Source organism: Panthera pardus, unplaced genomic scaffold (assembly GCF_024362965.1).
Source record: "Panthera pardus isolate Hobbes unplaced genomic scaffold, ASM2436296v1 HiC_scaffold_1, whole genome shotgun sequence".
NCBI classification, from domain to species: Eukaryota; Metazoa; Chordata; class Mammalia; order Carnivora; family Felidae; genus Panthera; species Panthera pardus.
The window spans coordinates 5,633,206-5,661,084 of NW_026526654.1; the positions used below are offsets into that span (position 1 = coordinate 5,633,206).

At 40.8% G+C, this 27,879-nt stretch overlaps 1 protein-coding gene across 2 annotated transcripts in view; it reads right to left on the reverse strand.

The window, feature by feature from the left end:
* Positions 1-9,517, reverse strand: part of PGBD2 (piggyBac transposable element derived 2) — a 36,543-nt gene extending 27,026 nt beyond the window's left edge. For both annotated transcript variants that reach the window (XM_019433143.2, XM_019433141.2), the window contains exons 1-2: positions 9,374-9,517; positions 6,174-6,298 (exon numbers count right to left, since the gene is read on the reverse strand). Coding sequence is in view for 1 of the 2 variants with exons in the window: in XM_019433141.2 (XP_019288686.2) it covers positions 6,174-6,177 (4 nt within the window). In the remaining variant the exon portion in view is untranslated. The remainder of the gene's footprint in view (positions 1-6,173; positions 6,299-9,373) is intronic.
* Positions 9,518-27,879: the final 18,362 nt, after the last annotated feature.

A 27,879-nucleotide genomic window follows, 5' to 3' on the forward strand; every position in this document is an offset into this window, starting at 1 on the left:
TTTCATCCTAAAGCAACAGAATACATATTCATCTCAAGTGTACATGGAACATTCCCCAGAACAGATCACATTAGGTCACATATCAGTCCTCAACAGGTACAGAAATATCGAGATCATGCCCTTCATACTGTCCTATCACAATACTATGAAACTTGAAGTCAACCACAAGAAAAAATATGGAAAGCCCTTGGAGGTTAAAGAACATCCTACTGAAGAATGAAAAGGATTAACCAGGAAATTAAAGAATTTAAAATGTACGTGGAAGCAAATGAAAATGAAAACACGACAGTCCAAACCCTTTGGGATGTAGCAAAGGCAGACCTAAGAGGGAAATAGATCACAATATAGGCCTACCTCAAAAAAGAAGAGAAGTCTCAATACACAAGGTTACACAATAACCTTACACCTAATGAAGCTAGAAAAGGAAAAGCAAATAAAGTCTGAAGCCAGCAGAAGAAGGTAAATAATAAGGATTAGAGCACAATAAATGGTATAGAAATTAAAAAAAAAAAAAAAAGATCAACAAAACGAGGAGCTGGTTCTTTGAGAGAATTAATAAAATTGATAAACCCCTAGCCAGACTTATCAAAAAGAAAAGACAAAGGACCCAAATAAATAAAATCACAAGTGAAAGAGGAGACATCACAACCAACACTTCAGAAATACAAACAACTCTAAGAGAATATTAAGAAAAATTATATGCCAACAAACTGGGCAATCTAGAAGAAATGGACAAGTTTCTAGAAAAATACAAACTAACAAAACTAAAACATGAAGAAATAGAAAATTTGAATAGACCCGTAACTAGCCAAGAAATTGAATGTTATCAAAAATCTCCCAACAAACAAAAGTCCAAGGCCAGACAACTTGCCAGGGGAATCCTACCAGACATTTAAAGAAAAGTTAATATATACCCTGCTCAAATTGTTCCAAAAAACAGAAATGGAAGGAAAACATCCAGTCTCATTCTACAAGGCCAGCATTACCTTAATCCAAAAATGAGAAAGAGAACCCACTAAAATAGAGAACAGGCCAATATTCCCAATGATCATGGATACTAAAATCCTCAACAAGATACTAGCAAATTGTATCCAACAGGACTTAAAAGATTTATTGCCCACGATCAGCGGTATTTATTCCTTGGATTCAGGGGTGGTTCAGTGTTCACAAATCAATATGATACACATTAAAAAAAAAAGCCACAAACCGTATGATCCTCTCAATAAATGCAGAAAACGTATTTGACAAAGTATAGCATACATTCTTGAAAAAAAAAAGCCCTCAGCAAAATAGGGATAGATAAAACATACCTCAACATAATAAAGTCCGTATCTGAAAGACCCCACAGCTCATACAATCCTCAATGGGGAAAAACTGAGAGCCTTTCCTCTATGGTCAGGAAGAAGACAGGGCTGTCCACTCTCACCATACTATTTAACATAGTATTATAAGTCTTAGCCTCAGCAACCAGACAGCAAAAAGAAACAAAAAGTATTCAAATCACCAAGGAAGAAGTCAAACTTTCACTATTTGCAGAAGACATGTTACTCTATTTAGAAATCCCAAAAGACTTCACCCAAAAATTGCTAGAACTGATAAATGAATCCAGCAAAATTGGAGCATACAATTTCAATGTACAGAAATGTATTGCATTAAACAACAATAACGACACAGCAGAAATCAAGGAATCAATCCCATTTACAATTGCACCAAAAACCATAAGATACCTAGGAATAAACCTAACCAAAGAGGTAAGAGATCTGTACTCTGAAAACCATAGAACACTTATGAAAGAAACTGAAGAGGACACAAAGAAATGGAAAACCATTCCATGTTCATGGATTGGAAGAACATTGTTAAAATGTCTACATTTTACACAATGCAATCTACACATTTAATGTAATCCCTGTCAATATCCTGACCCCATACCACCAGCATTTTTCACAGAGCTACAACAAAGAATCCTAAAATTTGTATGGAACCAGAAAAGACCCCAGATAGCCAAGCAATCCTGAAAAAGAAAAGAAAAGCTGGAGGCATCACAATTCCAGATATTAAGCTCTATTACAAAGCTGTAATCATCAAGACACTATGGTACTGGCACAAAAACAGACACACAGATCAATGAAACAGATAGAAAATGCAGGAATGGAACCACAATTATATGGTCCATTAATCTTCAACACAGCAAGAAAGAGTATCAAATAGAAAAATGTCTCTTTAAAAAATGGTGCTGGGAAAACTGGACAGCAACATGCAGAAGAATGAAACTAGACCACTTTCTTATAACATACACAAAAATAAATTCAAAATGGATGAAAGACCTAAATGTGAGACAGAGAACCATCAAAATTCTAGAGGAATTTTGCTGTATTACAGGCAGCAACCTCTTTGACCTTGGCCACAGCAACTTCTTACTAGATACATCACCGGAGGCACAGAAACAAAAGCAAAAATGGGCTATTGGACCTTGATGAATATAAAAAGATCCTGCACAGTGAAGTAACTATCAACAAAACTGAAAAACAACCTAGGGAACAGAAGAAGATATTTCCAAATGATATATCTGACTGATAAAGGGTTAGTATCCAAAATCTATAAAGAACTTACCAAACTCAGCACCCAAAAACAAATAATCCAGTAAAGAAATGGGAGAGGACATGAACAGAAACTTTTCCAAAGAAGACAGCCAGATGGCTAATGGACACATGAAAAGATGCTCACCATCACTCATCATCAGGGAAATATGAATCAAAATCACAATGAGATACCACCTCACACCTGTCAGAATGGCTAAAATTAACAACACAAGAAACAACAGGCATTGGCGCGATTGTGGAGAAAGGGAAACCCTTTGGCCCTGCTGGTGGGAATGCAAACTGGTACAGCCACTCTGGAGAACAGTACGGAGGTTCCTCAAAAAGTTAAAAATAGAACTACGTTATAATCCAGCAATTGCACTATTAGATATTTACCCAAAGGATACAAAAATACAGATTCAAAGGGGTCAACGCACCCCAACGTTTATCACAGCCTTATTAACAATAGCCAAACTATAGAAAGAGCCCAAACGTCCATCAACTGATGAATGGATAAAGAATGGACACATGGACACATGGACACATGGACACACACACACACACACACACACACACAGGAACATTATCACTCAGCCTTCAAAAAGAATGAAATCTTGCCATTTGCAAAGAGGTGGATGGAGCTACAGTATTTTATGCTAAGTGAAATAATTCATTCAGAAAAAAACAAATAACCACATAATTTTACTCAAATATTCAACTTAAGAAACAAAACAGATGAACATACGGAAGAGGGAAAAAAAACAGAGGGAAGGAAACCATAAGAGACTCTTAATGATGGAGAACAAACAAGGTTGATGGAGTGGTGGGTGGGGATGGGCTAAATGGGTGCTGGGTAATAAGGAGGGCACTTGTGATGATGAGCACTGGATGTTGTATGTAAGTGATGGATCATTTTATTCTACTCCTGAAACCAATATTGCACTGTATGTTAACTTGTACTTAAATAAAAATTAAATATATATATATATCATATATATATGGCTATATATGTTATTAAATTAAATTAAATATTTATTAAATATATTAAATTAATAAATATATTAAAATTAAATATATATATATATCATATATATATATGATATATATATATATGGCTAGATAAAGAAAATGTGGTATATACTTACAATGGAGTATTATTCAGTCTCAAAAAGGAATAAAATCTTGTTACATGTTATAGCATGGATGAAACTTAAGGATATTATGCTAAATAAACCAATCACAAAAAGACAAACACTGTAGGATTCCATTTATATGAGGTATCTAAATTATTCCAATTCATAGAAACAGAAAGTAGAAGGGTGGTTGCTAACACCAGTGGGGAGGGTAGAGGGGGAAATGGGGAGATGATGCTTAATGGGTATAGAGTTTCAATGTTGCAAGATAAAAGTGTTCTCAAGATTGGCTGTAAAACAATTTGAGTATATTAACACTAGTGAAAAGCAGTTAATATGGCAAATTTTATTTTATGTTAATTTTTACAATTATCAGAGAAAAAGAAGGTAACTTCTAGAGAAAAAATCTCCTACTTGCTAGAAGGATATAATAATTTTAAATTTTATGCACTTAATAACAACTTCAAAATAAAGTAAAAATTAACTGCAGAAGCTGACAAATCCATCACAGTAGTGAGAGATTCAATACACCTCTTTCAGTGATTAATGATCAAGCAGACAAAATTACTGAGACCTGAACAGCAAAACTGACAATGTTTGGTCTATCCTAAACAGCAGTGATGTCAGCAAGATGGAAGAACAGAAAGTCCCTATCTTGTGTCTCCCCACACAATGATTTGGCAGCCAACCACAGAAAAGTGCCTTTGTAGGTGCTTTGGGATCCAGGTAGCAGGCTTCTAAACTGGGGTGAACCAAGACTAAGGAAAGCTTCTTTGAAAAAAAGGCCAGCACTCTGGTGGCAAGTTCACCAAATGCAGCGTGGCCTACAAACCAAAGGCAGCCTCAACACCCTAGAGACTGAGCTCCAGGCCTGCCTGGCCATAGTCCTGCAACCAATCCCATGTGCCAAGGAACTTAGGAAGAGCCACAGTGTCCACACACCAATAATAGGTCCCCCAGCCTTGGACCAGACTACGGATCCCAAAGCACCCCTGTGTCCAGGCTCTAGTCCTGCCTTTAGTCCTGCTCACCCAGGGACCCAGCAGCACCCATCCATTCTTCTAGTATGAGGCCTGCTGACCTCAGTGTCAGCTGTGGACCCAGAAGCAGCCCTCAGACATGGTTTCAGCCTCTCTCTGCCACAGTCTAGGGTAGGTCCAGGGAACCAGTGGGAGACACACCGACCCAATCCCCCAGTGGCAGACCAGCTAATCTTAGTCCCAGCTGTGGTCCCTGAAGCAGTCCCTGTGGTTCAGCTGCAGCCTTGACTGAATGTGGTCCCAAAGGCAGTCACATCCACCTGGGGACCAGCAAGAACCACATCTTTCCGCAGAAAGTATTAACCATAAAGAAAATGATAAATTATACCACATTTAAATTAAGAACTTCTTAGTTCATCAGAAAAAACTCATAAATAGAAAAAGTTATCTGTAACAAATATAAGGGATTAGTATCTAGGAGACCCAAAGAATCTAAGATATACAAAGAAATCAGAGGAACAATTAAGAAAAACACAAATAACACAACAGGAAAATGGGTAAAAGGATATCAGCAGGTACTTCTCAAAGGAAATACAAACAGCATGCAAACATGAAAAGACAGTCAATCTCATTATTATTAGGGAAATAAAAATTTCAATCACGATTGAGGTATCATTTCACACATCACTTCACTAGGTTGGCAAAAATTTTAAAGGCAGACATTATCAAGTATTGGAGAGGACCATGAGTCATACAAGAGCCCTCATAGTGCTGGAAGGAGTGTAAAAGGTGCATTAGTATCTATGCCCAAACTCACACCCAGCAATCCACCCCAAGTATTTACCCTAGGGCAGGAGTTCTCAGCCTCAGCAATGACACTGGGGACTAAACAATTCTTCAGTGTGTGGGAGGGCTGGAGATGGGGAGGCTGTCCTGTGCATTACAGAATGTTTAGCAGCATGCATGACCTCTACCCATTAGAGACAGTAGCACCTCACTTGCCAGTTATGACAACAAAAAAGGATCTCCCTTTTTTTGTTGTATAATGAAATACAACAAAAAAAGTGAATGAAGAACTTCAGCCACACACACCACTGAATGAATTGCAAAAAAACTCATTAGCAAAAAAATTCATTAGCAAAAAAACCCCACATACTTCATTACATGCATTCATTTTATAAGGACCAAAAAGGTAAACAAAACTAAAGTATGTATTATCTGGAAATACATACATACACATGGTAAAACCATAAAGAAATGCAAGGAAATGATTAAAAGATACTTCAGGACAGTGGTTACCTCTGAAGAGAAAAGATGAACTGGAGCAGACAGATAAATGACTTCTAAGGTTTGGATAAGGTTCCATTTCTTAAACTGAGCAGGATATTCAACATTGTTTCATTATTTTTGTTCACATGCACTTTATATATTTTTTGCACACTCACACAGACACACACAAAGGCACAAGGATATTTGCACACCCATGAGCAAATACTAGCGAGTTGATCCACTCTGTGCCCCTCAGGAAGACTGCTGTCTCCGGTGATGAAGGAGTGGCAGGCAGAAGGTATTCTGTGGTGTTCCAGAACACATGTATCTTGCACAACTAGAGGAAGAAAATTAGAAAACAGTTATCTCCCCACTCTATAGTCTCATGAAGAGTCTCTTTACAGAATCCTTATTTCTCAAAGCCCAGCCAGCCCACATCCCAGCTGGTCCACACAGCGTCTCTGACCACCTCACCTCTTCCTCTGGTCTACTTGACGCTGCATATAAATTCCCCTACAGCCCAACCACACAAGATGCAGGCATCATGGAAACAAGTCCCACAAGCCCTTAGTGTATCTGAGTATGTGACTATAACCTCTATGGGCCTCCCACCTCCCTCCTCCTCTGACCTTCCTCAGCACTCAGGCAGGCTGGCTATAGATGCTAGGTGTCTAAACAGTAGGAGAAAGACCTTGGTCCTTCAACCCCTCTCCCCACCTCCCATTCACAAATCTGCAGCCTGGTAAGAATGTAGACCATGGAGCCACCAGTGGCAAGCTCTGTAACAATGGGTAAGTCGCTAACCTTGTCTGTGCCCACATCTCCTCACCTATAAAATGATATCTTCCATGGTACCAATCCTAGTGGGGTCACTGTGAAGATAAGAGTCAAGGCATGTGAAGCACATACAAGGGGCCCAGCTCTAAAAGTGTTAGCTATCATTTGAGATCCACAATCCCTCCCCCCACAATTCTCAGAAGTCAAAAATGCTGTGAAAACTGAACAATTCTTCAAAATGTACCAACAAACTCTGGCAGCAAAATCTAAAATGATGTGAGGCTCTCTGCAATCTCTATTTCTAACTGTAGGTATCCATACATTTTGCTGCAGAAATCCTGTGTTTGATTAGGGGTGCTTTAGTATGACTTTGATAAAATCCAAACACGTCTGGCCAGTTTGGGGTCAGATAATGTGACCTGCTTACCATTGCACAGTCATGCCTAACCCTCAGCAGCTCAGCTCATTACCTTTTTCTCTGTTGTGCCCTAGGCGGTCCTCTTCCACTCACTGACATTCAGTGACAGCCCCCAATCAGTCATTCTGACACTGGCCCATCCTCACAATCTGCCAGGGAGCTTCCCAGATCACAACTGCACAGGCCTTGGTATTAGATCAAGGCCACTAAACAGCCTGGTCCTGAGCCTTCCCCTACTGAGCCCCTGCCTAGGCTCAGGCCACCCTATGTCCTGCAATGTTCTTATCTAAGTCAAGAGTTACTGTATGTTGACCTCACCAAGTGCCCCCATGGCCAGGCAGTTGCCTGGTAAATTTATTCACCTTTATATCCCCAGAAGCCAACACAACTCCTGGCATGCAGTATGCACCCAATAAATACTTGCCGAACTGAACAAATGAGCAAATGGCCATAGTTCAGGGAACCTAATCCACCTTATCAGGCCTTCATTTTCATCTTCACCTTTTGACTTTCAGTCACTTATTCAGAACAGAACTAGGAACTCTTGATATATGATTGACCCTTACCAAAATATACTTATAAAGATTCTCTGAAACTGTGAGAAATAAGCCCTCTATTTTTTTTTTTTTTTTTAGCAAAGGAATATTTTTAAAGATTATAGGCAGAATACGACACAATCACTTGGACATTTTAACAAGCTTATTCTGACTGTGGTGCAGCCAACTGAGGGCACCAAAGCAAGTACAGGTAGACAAAAGGCAGGATGGTGGTTCCCATAGAGAAAAGTGGGCCAGCCCAGGGAGAATTCAAAAAGGTAACCAAATCTGTATTGACTGCAGGCTAGAGCTGGGGGAAGAGCTGACAAGGGATGCCTTCCCCAGGAGTGTCTGGGTGGCTAGGGTAAGGTGATGTCATTCACAGAAATTGGGGGCACTAGAAGAGGACCAGATGTGAGTGAGCTCAAGGTGCCTTATGCTCATATTGAGGCAGAAACGCTTTTGTGATAACCCAGAAACGCATCATGTAGGCCACAGGCTAAGCAAGTCTGGGACAGAGAAATGACCTGGGCTGGACCTGGGTTTGCTCAAAACCACAACAATCCTTAAAGCCACAAGAGATCACCCAGGGAAGATGCCCAGACTGAAAGAGAAGATGGCCAAGGAGGGCATCTTCAGAGATTTGAGGACAAAAGGAGATAGGCCTGATAAGTAGAAGGAGAATCAGGAGAGGCTGGCTAGGACCAGGATGGGTCAAGGCACAGAGGATGACCAAAGCTGCCACTCTCTATTGGGCCTGGCAGGGAGGAAGAAAAGAGCCTCTGATTTGAGATCTGGTGCTTCCAATGCCACTCTGAAGGGGAGAGAGCCTCTACTGGTTAAAATGTAAATTTGTCCAATGAAACAACTAAATGCAACTAAATACTGACTTGGATCCTATACCACAGAAAAGAAATGGGCTAGACAAACAGACTGATCTGAATAGAACCTGTAGATGTTAGTGTCCTAGTTTTGCGGTTCTGTTAAATTAGATGTTAACATTTGGGGAGTCCAAGTGAATAGAATGAGAATTCTTTGTACTAGTTTCTAAACTTTTTCTTAATTCTGAAATTATTTCGAAAATATTTCTTTAATAAGACATTTTACAAATGTAAATGCCTCAAAGTTGAGCCACGTGCAAAACGGCTGGGGAAAAGCCTTTGTGAGACACCAGCCCCCTCCCCTCCTCTTCCCATTACAAAATCAAACGGAGAATAGGAAAACAAAAGGCACTCCGCGAACGCAGAGGCAGGCAGAAGCACCCAGCAAGTCCCCGCTCAGGGTCACCCCTCCCTGAGGGTGCTCCCTCCCCTGAGGGAGCGCGACCCGAGACTCGCCCCCTACCAGGTCTCTCCGCAGCAGGGACTCCGCCCACAGGTGGCGACCACTCAACTCCCGTACATCCTGCTTCAGCGCATTCCCGCCCAGCCCAAAGGTTCTAGGTTCTCTCGGCTGAGTCCGCACCGCCCTCAGCCCGCCTCCCGCCCTACAGCGGGAGTGCCGCTGTTCGGCCTTAGGAGCCCAGACGCCCATTGTCCCCATACCAGTCCCTTGTAACCACTATCCGCGCGCGGCGCTGAGGGCCAAAGCCTGGGATGCCGTTGAGAAAACGCAACGCCAGGCCCCACCGCTCCCGAACCCAAACCGGGGCGGTCCGCAACGCGAGCGGGCCGACGCCTACCTGCGCGCCGTGCGGGCTGAAGGCTAGCTGAGCTGCGCTGGACACAGCGCGAGGCAGGGAATCCCAAAGCGCCGGGCCGCGCCCGCCTCGGGCGTCGCGGCCGCGCAACGTCCGGCACCAGAGCGCTCTGGGCGCCTGGGCTTGCCTTCTGTGTCCCGCCCCAGTCACGCCCCCGACCACGCCCCCGACCACGCCCCAACCCGAGCAACCACAGAGAGGCCAGGGCCTCCGCAGAGCCTAGAGGGACCTTGGAAGTACCGGTCTGAGCTGCAGAAGTGTCCGGAGAATCTCCTATTTGCTCCGCTCACACTGCTCTCTCCCGTGCTAGTCTAGGCACTTTTCTCGCCCCTGGTCACAAAAGCAGGAGGCTTTTTTCTATCTAGGATGGTGGTTCTGTAAACAGAATGAGTTGGGGGGGGGGGGGGGGGGCTCTGGAAAAGTACAAACTTCGCTTTCTCTACATAAGAAAAGTCATTTTAAGACCCTGACCATCTTGTGAAAGAATTTAAAAGCAAACAGCCGCTATCAAGCCAGAAGATACCCTAGTCACGTAAGGGACAACATAATCAGTGCTAAAACTCCCAGTGCTGACTCAAAAGTGAAGACTGACCTGACACACATACTTGAGTTAACTTTACAGAATCTAAACCACTTTGAGCACTCAGGTACAAGACCTATTGAAGCCATTGAATTGATAATGCTCATCTGGTTGGACCTTGTGAGTTCAACCTGGACACAGTCAACTTAAGATGACTATTACCCTAATTCCTTGTTGTCTTCCCCATTGTGCAAGCCTTTCAGGAGTATGCATGCTCCCTTAGCTTAAAATTTACCCAATTTTGTTGTTCAAGGAGACTCTCTTGGGAAAGACCACCCTTTACCTGTTGCAAGTAAAACTCTTACTCTTCCTATTCTTTGGGTTCGTTGTGTATTTTGGCTCCACATCCACCAAGAGGTGAACTTAGTTTTGGGTAACAGTTTTCCAGACCAATAGCTGCTTCACCTGGGAACTTGGTAAAAAAGCAAATCCTGGAGTTCCACCCCAAACCTACTGAATCAGAAACTGAGGGCAGGCCCAACATCCCTTGAGGTGATCCTGATACAAAGTAGGTTTTGAAAACCACTGGTCTGTGACAAGTTTTCTCAACCTCCATACTCTGGACATTTTGGCCTGGATAATTCTCTGTTGTGAGGGTCTGTCCTGTGCTTTATGGGTAGAGTCACCATAAAATACAAGGTGACCAGTTAAATTTGATTTTCAACTAAACAACAGTGTTAATTTAAGATTCAAATTTAACTGAGAGTCCTGTATTTTATTTGGAGACACTACCCTACATGTATTTTTATTTGCTAAATCTGAAAATTCTGATTATAGGATATTTGAACATCCCTGTCCTCTGTTAGGTGCCAATAGCACACCACACCCTTGCCCCTCCAGTTATGACTACTAAAAATGTCTCCAGTATGCTCATTGTTAAATAAAAAATTCATCTGACTAAATTTAAAGATCTAAGTTGTTTTATTAAATCATTCACAAATTGGGGAGCATTCCCTCTAGCAAATGGAGGAAAGTTCTGAGGAGTTATACAAAATTGAAGTTTTTTTATAGAAGAAAGGTGGGGCAAGAAAATTACTAGCAAAGGAAAAGGATTGTTCCTAGAAAGGCCACTTTCCTTGTGGGTAAAGGCAAGGGGTTTTATTGTGGAATTGACCTCATCTGCCTTTGGGGGATGGAGAGGGCCTATTATGGAAAACTGGCACTGATCAAAAAAAATTCCTGACTTACCAGTAAACAAACACTACATTTCTGGGCGAGGTTGAAATTGCAATTTTTAAATTTTTTTTTGTTTACAATTTATTTTCTTTTTTCTTTTTTTAATTTTTTTAACATTTATTTATTTTTGAGAGACAGAGGCAGAGCATGACCAGGGGAGGGGCAGAGAGAGAGAGAGAGAGATACAGAATCTGAAGCAGGCTCCAGGTTCTGAGCTGTTTGTTAGCCCAGAGCCTGATGCGGTGCTCGACGCAGGGCTCGAACTCAGGACTGCAAGACCGTGCATGACCCAAGCTGAAGTTGGAGGCTCAACTAACTGAGCCACCCAGGTGCCCCTATTTTCTTTCTTTAAGAAATCTCCACACCCAATGTGGGGCTCAAACTCATAACCCTGAGATCAAGAGTTGCATGCTCTACTGACTAAGTCATCCAGGCACCCCAAATCTGCAATTAGATTGGTATTAATCCCCAATGTAGGAACTCAATCTAAGTGACACATTTTGAGCCTGTGGTTTCCTTTTTAACACCAAGGAGGCAAAATTCCTCCTCTACTCCAACCCACCTCTACCTTCACAGCTTGAGAATTACTGCTTTATGAGATACATGGGACAGCGTACTTCACAGAAAAGGGTGACTTGGCCTCAAAGGCTCTGTCTAAACACAAATATTCTTGGGAACAACCTATGTTAAACATCCAAGAGAGTCAAGTAGCAAAGGTTTTGCATTTGCTTGTCTACCCTGGCAATTGTCCAGAAGATATTTTTTGTTTGGTTGGTTTTGTCACTGTTTGTAAAAATAAAATCAAAATGGTGTCACTTAAGTTAAGGCCTGAAGTCAGTAAACCAACAATTATTACCTAACCTAACTGCAGTTTCAACTCTGCAGAAATGTAAACTTTAATCAGTCAACATGGGGATTTCCTGGTCAGTGCTAGGAAATTTACTGAGAGACCCCGTCAGTACCCCTTAGGAGGACAACCTTGCCTAAAATAATGGGTTCATGGACAATAATTTCCTTTTTGTCAATTCCTCTCTATCTTTAAAAACCTTTCCCAGGGTGCCTGGGTGGCTCAGTTGGTTAGCATCTGACTTCAGCTCAGGTTATTATCTCATGGTTTGGTTCAGTTCCTGACCTCAAGCCCACATCAGCGCAGAGCCCACCTTGGATCTTCTGCCCCCACCCCCCTGCCCCTACCCCACTCATTCATGCTTTCTCTCTCTCTCTTTCAAAAATAAATTAAAAAACGTTTAATTTTTTTTCCCTTTTATGTAGACCTTTGGAACTCCCCTCTACTTTCCAGACAGGATGCTGTGTGATTCGTGAATCAATATATAAAGCCAATTAGATTTTTAAATTTATTCTGTTGAGTTTTTGTTATTTAACAGATTTGGTATCAGCAGTGTCATTTGAAGCAAACTTTTGGCAACATTCAGGGACAATGCAAAATAAATAAATAAATAAATAAATAAATAAATAAATAAATAAATAAATAAGCATGCTCTCCATGAATCCTTTGAAGTCCCTGTCCTTCTCACATTTCCAAGGGCTATAAGTAAGTTCTTCTCAGTTCTGACTTCCACACTTTCTGCATTCAAACTTTCAAATCTAATTGGCATTCTTTTACAAGGCACATCAACTTGAGCTGCCAGGAGATATTCCCAGAGGCAACTGAGCTTCCATAAATATGGAACCCAGTTGATCTGCCATGTTTGCCTGGTGCCCAACTGAGCTGGCAGAGGATGTTCCCAGGGCCAACCTCTAACCTTTCAGACCACAATTGCCTGGGTAGAAAACCTCAACAGTTTCCATGGGAATTGGTGATAGTGTGCACATAAGGCATTCTTGTGACCAGGAGGCACTAACATTTTGTGGTTACTGTCAATACATTAAGGTGCACACGTGGGGTGCCTGGGTGGCTCAGTCAGTTAAGCGTCTGCCTTCAGCTCAGGTCATGGTCTCGCGGTCTGTGGGTTCGAGCCCCGCGTCAGGCTCTGTGCTGACAGCTCAGAGCCTGGAGCCTGTTTCAGATTCTGTGTCTCCCTCTCTCTCTGACCCTCCCCTGTTCATGCTCTGTCTCTCTCTGTCTCAAAAATAAATAAAGGTTAAAAAAAATATTTTTAAAAAGGTGCAGATGTTCTTCTTGTTTTATGTAGATAAGGGCTATTGCTAACGGGCATTTCCGAGACCAAAAAGCTGCAAAATTGGGGGGTGTGAGTTTAGGACTGAAAGTCTATTAGATCATTTGCTACTTCAAGAAGACTCTTATGTTAGGATAAGTTGGTCATGGAATGGGTTAGGTTCACACTAGTTTGCCCGCCAACTGCAAGAAAATCTCCATGCAACAAGATATATTGTAAAACATGCACAATCCTCCATCCAGCGGCACATCCCTTTTAGGTAGTAGTTCAAGTCTGAGAAACCCAAAGGCTTAGCTAATGGATCCTTAAATTCTAGATTCAAGCATGACACCTTCCAGCATACCAATTTATTTTATGTCCAAGAACTATAGTCCTGAAAGTTGCAGATATTTACAAAAACAACAAAATCTTACTAAGCATGTCTTGTGTCCTGAGGAATTTGGCTTGGTAACCATCAGATTGGGGGGCCCCAAATAGGGCAGAGAAGAAAAGTGAGTTGCAAAATGAACAAACCTTTTAGAATGTCTAAAAGAAAGTTTCATTTGAACCAGAGTTGAGACAGCTGCCCAAGAAACACCATCTTCCCAAAGAAGGGAGTGCTCTGGAAAATGAAGTTTTTACAGGGTTATATACTTTTTATATCTTGTAAGAGCTCACATATTATAGACTAACATATAGGCAGGAATCACAAGTAGTAACATCAAGGAATGCAGGGATAAGAAGCATTGTCTTTAAGGACAAGATAGTTTTCCTTTAGAATACTCATTTACAAAGCAAATATACAATGCATGCTTGAAGGACTTGAATACAGTTTCAACTCCCTCAGATATGTAGCCTTTAACCAGTCACCAGGGAGATTTGTTGGTCAGTTTTAGGAAATTTAATGATAGACACTCTCTGTTCCCCTCAGGAGGGCAACCTTGCCTACAACAATAAATTCTTTGCTAATAATTTTCTTTTTTCTACTTTTAAAAACCTTTTCTATAGATTTTTGGACATCACATCTACTTGCTATACGTGGAGCTGCCTGATCCATGAATAAATTTATAAAGCTAAACAGGTCTCTAAAATTTACTTGGTTGAATTCTTGTTATTTAACATTGTAAAGTGTGTTACAAAATATAAGTTATATATAAGAAATATATACATAAGAAATATAAGTTATGACAATTTGTGACATCCTCAGCCAATGTTACACTCAAGTTTGTCATTGTTCATTTCACTTATATGCAGTGAGGCCATGGACACCAGATACAACAGAGAACAAAATGTGCTTGTTCTCATGGACTCACTTTCTAATAGGGGAGGCACTCAAGAAACAAGTAGTATGTAATGTGTCAAAATGTGGTTTATTTAACACATTTTTGTGGTATTGCTTTATTTAGCAAGTTAAGAGGATAAGGAATGATCGCTATAAGGGTGGGGTGCTATTTTAGGTAATGTAAAGGTAGTGTTTCTCAGATTACTTTACTCCCCAGAACCTGTGTCTCATTTGTTCCTTCATTCAACAAATGTCTAATGAATAGCACTCTGTGACACTCATTCTTCTCCTCTAAGCACTGTAGTTAAAACAGTGAGGAAAAAAAACCCACACCTTTTCTTCATGGTACTTACATTCCAGTGAGAAAAACAATAAACAAACAAGTAAAATATATGTTAGAGACTGCTATGGAAAAAAATAAAGTGGGAAAGGGAATAGTAAATCCAGTTTTACATAGTGTGGTCAGGGAAGACCTCACTGTGAAAACTATATCTGAGTGAAAAGCCAAGAGATATGAAGAACAAACCATTCAGAATTCAATAGGAAAAATAATTTAGGCAAAAAGAATGGCATGTTCAAAAGCTCTGGAGTGAAAGCATGCTTAGCAAGTTTGAGGAACAGCATGACGAGCTGAGTGAATAAGGAGAGTCAAAGAAATGAAGTCAGCCAGGAGGAGATCAAAGTTCACTCTTTGAAGACGACAGGGTACTCTATATGTAAAACCCAAAAGATTCCACCAAAAAGCTGCTATAACTGATTTATGAATTCAGCAAAGTTGCAGGATATAAAATCAACACACAGAAATCGGTTGCATTCCTATGCAAAGAGAAATCACGGAATCGATCCCATTGACAATTACACCAAAAACCATAAAACACCTAGGAATAAATCTAACCAAAAAGGTGAAAAAATCTATACACTGAAAACTATAGAAAGCTTAAGAAAGAAATTGAAGAAGGCACAAAAAAATGGAAAAATATTCCATGCTCCTGGATTGGAAGAACAAATATTGTTAAAATGTCAATACTACCAAAAGCAATCTACATATTGAGTGTAATACCCATCAAAATAACATGAGCATTCTTCACAGAGCTAGAACAAACAATCCTAAAATTTTTATGGAACCAGAAAAGACCCTGAATAGCCAAAGCAATCTTGAAAAAGAAAACCAAAGCAGGACGCATCACAATCCCGGACTTCAAGCTATACCACAGACTGTAATCATCAAGACAGTATGGTACTGGCACAAAAACAGACACTCAGATCAGTAGAACAGAATGGAGAACCCAGAAATGGACCCACAAACGTACGGCCAACTAATTTTTGACAAAGCAGGAAGGAATATCCAATAGAATAAAGATAGTCTCTTCAACAAATGGTGCTGGGAAAACTGGACAGTGACATGCACAAGAATGAACCTGAACCACTTTCTTACACCATACACAAAAATAAACTCAAAATGGATGAAAAACCTCAATGTAAGACAGAAAGCCATCAAAATCCTCAAGAAGAAAGCAGGCAAAAACCTCTTTGATCTTGGCCACAGCAACTTCTTACTCAACACGTCTCTGGAGGCAAGGGAAACAAAAGCAAAAATGAACTACTGGGACCTCATCAAAATAAAAAGCTTCTGCACAGGGAAGGAAACAATCAGCAAAACTAAAAGGCAACCGACAGAATGGGAGAAGATATTTGCAAACGACATATCAGATAAAGGGTTGGTATCCAAAATCTATAAAGAACTTATCAACCTTAACACCCTAAAAACAAATAAACCAGTGAAGAAATGGGCAAAAGACATGAATAGACACTTCTCCAAAGAAGACATCCAGATGGCCAACCAACACATGAAAAAATGCTGAACTTCACTCATCATCAGGGAAATAAAAATCAAAACCACAATGAGATACCACCTTGCCCCTGTCAGAATGGCTAACGTTAACAACTCAGGCAACAACAGATGTTGGCGAGGATGCGGAGAAAGAGGATCTCTTGCATTGTTGGTGGGAATGCAAGCTGGTGCAGCCACTCTGGACAATAGTATGGAGATTCCTCACAAAACTAAAAATAGAACTACTCTATGACCCAGAAATTTCACTACTAGACATTTATGCAAGGGATACAGGTGTGCTATTTCGAAGGGACACATGCACCCCAATGTTTATAGCAGTACTATCAACAATAGTCAAAGTATGGAAAGAGCCCAAATGTCCATCGATGGGTGAATGGCTAGAGAAGATGTGGTATATAGATACAATGGAGTATTACTCGGCAATCAAAAAGAATGAAATCTTGTAATTTACAAGTATGTGGATGGAACTGGAGGGTATTATGCTGAGTGAAATTAGTCAGAGAAAGACAAATATATGACTTCACTCATGTGAGGACTTTAAGAGACAAAGCAGATGAACATAAGGGAAGGGAAACAAAAATAATATAAAAACAGGGAGGGGGACAAAACATAAGAGACTCATAAATATGGAGAACAAACACGGTTACTGGAAGGGTTGTGGGAGGGGGGATGGGCTAAATGGGTAAGGGGCACTGAGGAATCTACTCCTGAAATCATTGTTTCACTATATGCAAAGAAATTTGGATGCAAATTTTTAAAAATTAAAATAAAGAATTATGGTGAGAAAAAAAGGAAATTTAAAAAAAGGAAATGAAGTCAGAGGGGTAATAAATAATGTGCCTGATGTGTGGGGTCTTATAGGCCATTGCCAGCTTCAGTGTTCACTCAATGTTAAAGCAGAGGAAGAATGCAGTCTAATGTAGATTTTAGAAGTGCCCTATGAGGTGAAGCAGAGCAAGAAGCCAGATGGGATGCTACTACACTTGTTCATATCAGTCATAATGGACAGGCCAATGGACTAGGGTGCTTATGATAAAGAGGGAGAGAATTAGGGTTACTCTGGACATTCTTTCAAAGTAGAGGCAAAAGGATTTCCTTCTAGATTCAATGTAGAAGATGAGAGAAAGGAGTCAAGGAAGACTCAAAGTGTTGGCTTTCACGGGACAACAGTGTTGACATAAACTGAGAAAGGAGGGATGACAGAAGAACAGGTTTCATGTGAGGCCAGGACTTTGGTGTTAGACATATTAGATATCTTGTTTAGCAAGTTAGTGTAGGTGACTGACTTATCTTTTCTAGGAGATAAATACCTATCTAGTTCATAACCAACCTTTCTCCAAATTAACAGGCAGGATCTCTAGCTAAGCCATTTTCTCCTGTGTAAGTGTTCAGTTGAAACTCTGAGACCCTCCTTGGTTGACAAGATTGTTCTACTCAGAATCAGGAAATGGAAATATTCACAACCTCTAGCTAAGTCAGAATTTAACCTGGGGAGGTATTACACAAAGACCTCTCCCTTCACCCTGGCTTCCTACCTCTCTCCTTCTCAGATAATAGAAAGGGCATAAGGAAGAACTTTATTATTCATATGGCAATACATGTCCTAGAGACTGTGACTCCATTTATGAATGAGCTCAAATGGGGAATGGAAGAATAAAAAAATGACAGGCTAATACTTTTCCAGAATAACTCAGCTTACCAACCACCAGAAACATCATATCCCTACTGTGGTCTACTAAGGATTATAGAGATATGGAGTAGGGGGATCCTAGGATAAAGGGAGAAATAGGTTTAAATCAAAATGAGAGAGAAAAAATAGTCATGGAAAGATGGACTGAGGTAAAGAGAGGGAAGAGGGGAATTATAGAGTGGTGGGTTCCAGATGGTGAACCCATTTAGTAGATCAGGTCTTATCTCCTTTTCTGAGATGTCTCCTTAGAGTGCATTGAGAAATTTTCTTTTTAATATAAAGACTCTTGCTTTGCTCGCAGTATTGAATGTCTTAATCATCACTTAGTGTGATTCATGGTGCTCCCTCAAAACATACATCCACTCAGATCCTCAACATTTGACATTATTTGGAGTAAGTGTCTTCACAGATGTTATTTAAAAAAGATCTTGAGATGAGATCATCCTGGATTAGGATGTGGCCTAACCAGTAATGGATGTCCTTACTTTCCTTGGCTTTTGGTACATTATGCCAATCTATACCTTTGTCTTCACATGGCTTTCTGACTGTGTCTTTGTATGTTCTCTCCTTTTCTATTATAAAAACATCCACTGTTACCCTCCCTCTGAGTTTTAAATCATTGCTCCTACTATTCTGGCCAAAAATAAATAAATAAAAGTAAATGGTTCTATCATTTTAGTTTAGGGCATAGCATATTGGGGTTTTAGTTATCCTGTTTTAGAATGGTTTAAGTCAGTTTTGTAGCTTATTTTTACTTCAAATGGAGATTTTTATAGCCTTGGTTAAAATTTTACTCTATTCCTTTCTTCTCTTAAACAAGTTTTGTGCCATATTTTACTAAGTTAATCATGTGACAACAATGACTGTGATAACATTTACCAACACTTATATATGTTTCTTTTTTTCTACACAAAAGTTTTTTTTTTTTTTTTAAGTTTTGGTTAAATTCCAGCTAGTTAACATACAGTATAATATTTGTTTCAGGTTTACAATATAGCAATTTAACACTACCATACAATATCCAGTGCTCATCACAAGTGCTCTCCTTTATCCCAATAACCTATTTAACCCACTCCCCACTCGCCTCCCTTCTGGTAACCAAAAGTTTGTTATCTTTAGTTAAGAGTCTTTTTTCTTGGCTTGCTTCTCTCTTTCTTTATTCACTTTGTTAATTTGTTTTGTTTCTTAAATTCCACATAGGAGTAAAATCATATGGTATTTGACTTTCTCTGACTGAATTATTTCACCTAGTATAATGATCTCTAGCTCCATTCATGTCATTGCAAATGGCAAGACTTCATTCCTTCTACAACTGAGTAATATTCCATTATAAATAAATATAAATAAGTATAACATATCATCTTTCTCCATTCAAAAGTCAATGGGCATATGGGCTGTTTCCATAATTTGACTATTGTAGATAATGCTGCTATAAATTTCTGTGTGCATGTATCCCTTTGAAATAGTATTTTTGTATTCTTTGAGTAAATACATAGTAGTGTACATGCTGGATCATAGAGCTTCTATGATCTGTCATATACTTCTGTTTTTAACTTATTGAAGAACCTGCATACTATTTTCAGTAGTGGCCAAACCAGTTTGCATTCCCTACAAAAGTGAAAGAGGGTTCCCCTTTCTCCACATCCTTAGCAACACCTGTTGTTCCTTATGTTGCAATTTTAGCCATCCTAACAGGTTGTGAGGTGGTAGTTCATTGTGGTTTTGATTTGTATTTCCCTGATGATGAGTGATGTGGAGCATCTTTCCATGTGTCCATTGGCCATCTGGATGTCTTCTTTGGAAAAATGTCTGTTCATGCCTTTTGATCCATTTGTTAATTGGGTCATTTGCTTTTTGAGTGAGTTTCATAAGTTCTTTATATATTTTGGATACTAACCTTTTATCAGATATATCATTTACAAATAACTTCTCTCATTCTGATTGTTGCCTTTTGGTTTTGTTGAGCCTTCCCTTTGTTATGCAGAAGCTTTTTATCTTGAATGAAATCCAAATAGTTCATTTTCCCCTTTGTTTCCTGTACCTCAGAAGATGTATCTAGAAACAAGTTGCTAGGGCCGGTGTCAAAGAATATAATGTCTGTGTTCTCTTCTAGGATTTTTCTGGTTTCAGATCTCTCATTTTGGTTGTTCATCAATTATGAATTTATTTTTGTGTATGATACAAAAAAGTGGTCTAGTTTTATTCTTTCACATGTAGCTGTCCCGGTTTCCCAATACAATTTGTTGAAGGGACTGCCTTTTTCCCATTGGATATTCTTTACAGCTTTGTCAAAGATTAATTGACAATATATTTATGGACTTATTTCTAGGTTTTCTATTCTGTTCCATTGATCTACACGTATATTTTTAGGCCAGTACCATACTGTTTTGATCACTGCAGCTTTCTAAAAAAGACTTGAAGTCTGGAATTGTGATGACTCTAGTTTGATTTTTTTATTTTTTTCTTTCTTATTATTTTAGTGACAATGAAATGTAGCTTTATTTACTTTTCATTTTTTTTCTTTTTTTAAAGTTTTTATTTAAGTTGTAGTTAGTGAGCATATAGTGTAATATTGGTTTCAAGAATAGAATTTAGTGTTTCATCCCTTACATATAATACACACTGCTCATCTCAACAAAAGCCCTCTTTAGTACTCATCACCCATTTAGACCATCCCCCACCCACCTCCCTTCCAGCAACCCTCAGTTTATTCTACATAATTGAGTCGGGACATCTGGATGGCTCATTTGATTGAGCATTGACTCTTGATTTCATCTCAGGTCATGACCCCAGACTCTTGGGATCAAGCCCCACATCAGGCTTCACGCTGGGCATGGAATCTGCTTAGGATTGTCTCTCTCTCCTTCTCCCCCACTCTCTCTCTCTCTTTCAAATAAACAAAGAGTCTCTTATTGTTTGTCTCCATCTTGTTTTCTCTTTCCTTAAGTTCATCTGTTTCATTTCTTAAATTCCACATGAGTGAAATCATATAGCATTTGCCCTTCTCTGACTGAATTACTTCATTTAGCATTATAAACACACACACACACACACACACACACACACACACACACACATCTTCATCCATTCATCAGTCAATGGACATTTGCGCATTTTCCATACTTTGGTTATTGTTAGTGCTGCTATAAACATTGGGGTGCATGTGCCCCTTTGAATCTGTGTTTTTCCATCCTTTGGGAAAATACCTGGTAGTGCAATCAGTGTGTTGTAATGTACTTCTATTTTTAAGTTTTTGAGGAACCTCCATACTGTGTTCCAAAGTTGCTGCACTAGTTTGTATTCACACCAACAATGGAAGATGGTTACCCTTTTTCCATACCCTTGCCAACATGTGCTGTTTTCTGTGTTATTAATTGTAACCAATCTGAGAGGTATGAGGTGGTTATCTCACTGTGATTTTCATTTGTATTTCCCTGATAATGAGTGACATTGAGCATCTTTTCATGTGTCTGTATCCATCTGTATGTATACATTGGAAAAATGTTTAGATTAAAGGAGTTAATATGGTAGAGGAGTAGTGGAACCCTATGCATGCTTCATCCTGTGAACACAGCCAGATAAATATCAAACCATATTGAATGGCCAAGAAATTGATCTGAGGTCTGAGAGAACAGCACATCTAGAGGTAGGAAAACAGCTACATCATGGAAGGTAGGAGCTGCAGAGAGCTGAGTTGGTGGAGAAAAGAAGGGCAAGTGCTGTGGAGGGGAGGGAGTCCTGATCACGGAGAGAGGAGCAAAAGAGAAAGAGGAAGAAAGAGTGAAAGCACATGCAGGTGACTGCATAAGAAAAACTCTTCCCCAAAACCAACGACTAGGAAAAGGAGAGGGATCTATTACCACAAGTTATTATAAGCAGGGAGCACAAAATTTGGAGTTTTAGTAGTCCACTTTTTGGCCAGGTCATGCTTCAGGAGGCTTAGTGGTGCTCTCATGGGGAAGGAGGGCAGAGATCCATAAGCAAGCAGTGTGGTCTAAGGATCCCCTGGGTCGTACAGGGAGAAAAATTTCCCCTCCTTGGAGTGCATTTGGGAATGGCGGCATGATCTTTCTGGGTACGAAAGGAACCAGCAGCACCACTGGACTGTCCTGTTCCCTGGCATAGGAACAAAGACACTGGCTGAGGACAGCAAACCTGGTGCTAGCTTGTCCTGTGCTTTACCATAAACTCTGAACTGATCCACAGTCATGTGATCACTTTTCTAGGACAAACTGGCAAACAGAGAAAGCGTAGCAAGACTCTCCCCCAGAGGATCACTGTGGGCCCCTGTTGTCTGGGTCCCTAAAATTCGGAGTTTGCAGTTTTGAAACCCGGCCATGTGTCTGGGATAAAACACAGGAGTGTTGTGCTACCTGGTAGGCAGACAGAACAATGGACACAGGCAGGGTGAAGACAGGGATCTGGTGGAAGCTGGGGACATAAGAGAAGTGATTGCCGGTTCTTCTGTGAGAACTTCCTAAAGGGTGTCAACTCCCTGCTCTGTGCACCAAAGAGTGGGGCAATGCCATTCCCCCTCCCCCCTCCCCATCCATCAGCACTGACCAACTTTAGTGACCAAAACAGCACCACCAAGGGGAGGCTGGAGCTGCTTACACTGAACGTCAGCCCCCTGAAGGAGGTGCATCTCCACTTGAGGGAGTCCACCTGAGAATCACGGCAGGCTCCACTCCCAGAAGCCCAGCACAAACCCCTCTAAACCCACAAAGTCTACTGATCAGAGTGCTACATAGCCCCAGCTATAGGGGAAATAAGATCTAGCTACCTTTTTTTTGTACCTCTTCTTAATATAGCTTTTATTTTCAGGAGAAGGCACAAACAGGCTTTCCTAACAATCACACACACACACACACACACACACACACAACAGTGATCCAGACAAAATGACAAAATAGGGAAATTCACCCCAAAAGAAAGAATATGAAGAAGTCATCTCCATGTGTTTAATCAACACAGATATAAGTAAGATATCTGAACCAGAAGTTAAAACAATAATCATAAGGTAACTAGCTGAGCTTGAGAAAAGCACAGAAGACACTAGAGAAACCCTTATGACAGAGATTTAAAAAAAAAAAAAACTAAACTAAACACTAGTCAAGCCAAAATTTAAAAATGCTATAACTGGGAAGGAGTTAAAATGGCAGAGTACTAGGGGGACTCTGGACTTGCCTTGCTCCTCAAACACAGCTAGATCAACACCAAATCATTTGAACACCTAGGAAATCAATTGGAGAATTAAGAGAACAATCTTCATGTCTTGAGGAAGAAAATGTGGCAGGTACAGGTGAGGGGACATGAAAAGGGGAAGCGAAAAGCCACGGAGCCACAAAAGGGAGGGAGCCTTTTCCAAAGAGAGGAGAAGAGAGGAAGAGAGAGCAGTGCATTGGGTTCACACAAGAAAAGCACTGCCCGAAACCATTCACTGGGGAATCAGAAGGAACTGACTATCACAAGTTTTTGCAAACAGTTGAGCTAAAATTTGGAGGCTTTGAAAGTTTGTACCATTCTCCCAAGTAGAACCAAGGGGATAGCAGTGTTCCTGGGGAGAAGAAGGCCAGAGGCCTGAGAGCACACACTGGACAGTGTGGTGTGGGGATCCCCTGGGTCACACTGGGAGAAAACATTCCCCTTCCTGGAATGCATTTGGAAGAAGCTATATTGCCTCTCTGAAGACAAAAAAAAAAGGCTAGTACCTTTGAGTAGTGCTTCAACAGCAGGGGACAGAGGCACAAGCAAAGGGTGGATACCTGGTTTCAGCTTTCCTCCGTGCTTCACCATAAACTCCAGGCACCTGTGCAGCATGCGATTGCTTTTCTGGGACAGAACAACACCAGGAGCAGAACTGTGATGTTCTCCTCCAGAGAAAGGGAGAGAGTCCAGGCTTTGCTGTTTTTTTTTTGTTTGTTTGTTTGTTTGTTTGTTTGTTTTTAAGATTTGAAGTTTTGAATCCTGGCTGCACACCAGAGATAAAACAAATACAAAAGAAGTGTGGCATCACGCATATTGGTGGCCCAGGCACAGAAAGGTTGAGGACAGGGATCTGATGGAAGCCTGAAACACAGGAGGGGGAGATCGTTCGCTGGTCTGTGAGGACCCCCCTGAATATCGGCAGACAAGACCTACCTTCCCCTGGGAAGAGAGAATGGGGTGACACCATCTTTCCCTTCTCCCCCACCCACAAGAACAGTCACAGTACAATGAGCAACACAGCGTCCCCAGGGGAGGCTGGAGCCACCTACACCAAACCCACCCTGCTGTGCCCTGCAGGGACATCTTCACTGGTGCAAGTCTGACTATAAGACAGTGCAGTGGGCCTCTCCCTCTGAGGGCCAACACAGCCCCCCCACCCCATCCCTGCATGTGCCAAGTCTACTATCATAGAGTACTCCAAAGCATCAGCTTCAATTCTGGTGGAAATAGGACCAGCCTTTCTTTTTTCTTTTCTTTTCTTTTTTCTTTTCTTTTTTCTTTTCTTTTCTTTTCCTTCCTTTCCTTTCCTTTCCTGTCTTTTCCTTTTCTTTCTTTCTTTCTTTCTTTCTTTCTTTCTTTCTTTCTTTCTTTGCTTGTTTTATTTCCTTTTCTGATTTTTTTTGGATCAGGCTCCTTTATTTATTTATTTATTTATTTTTCTTCTTTTTTCTTTCTTTCTTTCTTTCTTTCTTTCTTTCTTTCTTTCTTTCTTTTTTTGTCTTAAAGTTTTTTTGTTGGGTTGTTGTTGTTGTTTTTCCTTTTCCTTTTCTCTCTCTCTCTTTTTTTTTTTTGGACCAGAACTTAAAAAAAATCAGTCTTATTTTAACAAGCAAATCAAAGAACAACTAGTTAAAAGTCTAAACATCCCACTGTAAGCAAGAAGGAACTCTGCAAAGGACTGAACTGGGGGAAAGAACAGCCAAATCACAGCAGCAGAGTTGCACATAGCACACACCAGAAACTCTTCCTGCAGCATCAGGCTCTGGACAGTGTATAACCCTTTCTTAATATATCATTACACTCAGGAGCAAGAAACATAACAAGTTTTCATAACACACAAAAGACAAAAACCTAGACAAAATGACAGATGGTAGAATTCTCCCTTAAATAAAGATGTAGAGGAAACCACAGGCAGGGATTTGCTCAAAATAGATTTATGATGGTACAGGAGTAGGGTGACCCTAGCTTTCCTCCTCCCGCAAACAACTAGATAAATATCAAATCATTGTGAACACCCAAGAAATCAATCCGAAGTCTTAACAAAGCTGCACAGCTACAAACAGAAAAAAACTATCCTAGAAGTTAGGAACTGCAGAGAGTTTATTTGGGGGAGAAAGAGCTGTGGGCATTGGGGTGGAAAGGGATCCCCGATCATGAAGAGGAGCTAAGAGTGAAGAAAAAAGAGTGAAAACACATGCAGGGGACTGCACAAGAAAATTATTCCTCAAAACCATTGACATGGAAAAAGGAGAGGGTTTTGGTACTACCAGTTTTTTATAAACAGCAGAGTAAAGAGTCTAAAGTTTTGGAGGTCAGCATCTGGCAGTGCTCTGGTGAGGAAGCAGGGTAGAAACCCGAAAATGGCAGCAAGCTCTGAGGATCCTCTGGGTCACACAAAGAGAAGCGGTTCCCCTGTTGGAGTACATTTGGTAGAGGTGGTAAGGCCTCTCCACAAGCATAAGACATGGTGGGCACCATAGTGCTGTCCTGTTCACCAGTATAGGAACAAAGACACTGGCTGAGGGCAGCAAACACTGGTACTGGCTGTGTGTTGCAATTTACCATAAACTCTGAGCTACTGCCACTGTGCAGTTGCACGATTGCTTTCTGGGACAAGTCGGTACCTGCCACAGTGCAGCAAGACCCTCTCCCAGAGGATCAGCTTGAGTCCAGGCTACAGGGGTGTCTGAAGTGTGGGCTTTAGAAACATGAGATAGAACCCAGGAGGGCAGCACAACCTGACTGGCAGACAGCTCAGATACAGACAGGATGAAGGCAGGTTTTCCATCCCTAGCCCACCAACACCGACCTCTGTGAGCTAAACAGTGCCATCAAGTGGAGTACAAGAGCCCTTACACCAAGCTCCACCCCTCTGCATCCTCCAAGCACATCTCCCCTAGGGCAAGAAGGCCTGAGAATCAGAGCACCAGCAACCCCCACCCCCTGCCCACCAAGATAAATACCACAAATACTTTCCATGTACTAGGTCTACTAATCATAGATTGGTGCAAATCTTTTGCTCTAGAGGAAACAATTGATCTTCCTTTGGTTTTTTTCTTTTTTTTGCTTGCTTGTTTGTTTGTTTGTTTGTTTCCTGGACAAAGAGGAGCAAATTTTTATATTTTATTTTTTGTATTTTTAATTTGTTATCTTTTTAAATATTTTTTTCTATCAAACTTGTCTTAACAAACAGTCAAGGATAAGAGTTAAAATGGCAGAGAAGTAGGGGAAACCTGCTCTCTTCTCATCCCACAAACACAGTTGTATTGAGGTCAGACCACTTGGAATACCCAGGAAGTCAATCTGCAGAGTGGCAGGAGGATCTCCACAGTTGGAGGGAGGCAGGGTGGCAGGTGCAAGGTGTGTGGAAGTGAATTGGAGGAGAGAAAATCTGCAGTGCCACAGAGGGGAGGGAACACTTTCTGTTGAGAGACAAAAGAGAGAGAAAGAAAGGGGGGATGACAGAGAGTGGCATCAGGTTAGCACAGGAGGAAAACCTCTCTGAACCATGCACTGGGGAGTGAAAGGTACTGGGTGTCCCAGGTTTTCTGCAAACAGTGGGAAGACCTCAAAATCTGAGGTTTTTGAAGTGTGCAACATTCTCCACAGCAAAGATGTGATGTGCACTCCTGGGGAGAAGGGGGGCTCTGACCCTGGAGTGCATAGCATGCTATAGGGATCTCCTGGGTCACACTAGGAGAGAACATTGCCTTTCCTGAGTACATTTGGAAAAAGGTATAATGCCTCTCCAAGGACAAAAGACCCTGCAGGTGCCAGCAAAAGGTCTTTCATCAGCAGAGGGCAGAGGCAAGTGCAGAAGCCAGATAACCTGGTTTCTGCTTTTTGCAGGGCTACATCACAGATTCTGTGCAATGCATAGGCATGGGACTGTTTTCTGGACAAAGGACATCAGACACAGCAGGGAGAGGCTCTACTCCAGGGGAGGGCTACTATCATAGAGTACTTCAAAATGTTACCTGCAGTTCTGGTGAAAATAGGACTAGTCTTACTATGCACCCCCCCCTTTGGATCAGGCTTATAGGTTTTCGTTTGTTTTCATTCCCTTTCTCTCTCTCTCTCTCTCTCTCTCTCTCTCTCTCTCCCTTTGGATCAGGCTTTTTTTTCTCTACTTTTTTTTTTCTTTTGGAAAAAGGCTTATAGTATATATATATATATATATATATATATATATATATATTTGACCATATACATATATATATACCAATTTGACCATATACATATATATAAATTTGACTATATATAAATATATATATTTGACTATATATAAATATATATAATATATATATATATTTGACTATATATATATACACACACACACACACACATATAGTCAAATCGGTTTCTATACAATACCCAGTGCTCATCCCAACAGGTGCCCTCCTCAATGCCCATCACCCACTTTCCCCTCTTCCCCACCCCCATAAACCCTGTTTCTTCTAAGTATTTAAGAGTCTCTATCTGTAACTTTTTTCCCCCTTCCCATTCCATGGTCTTCTGCTAAGTTTTCCAGGATCCACATATGAGTGAAAACATTTGCTCTCTGTCTTTCTCTGCCTGACTTA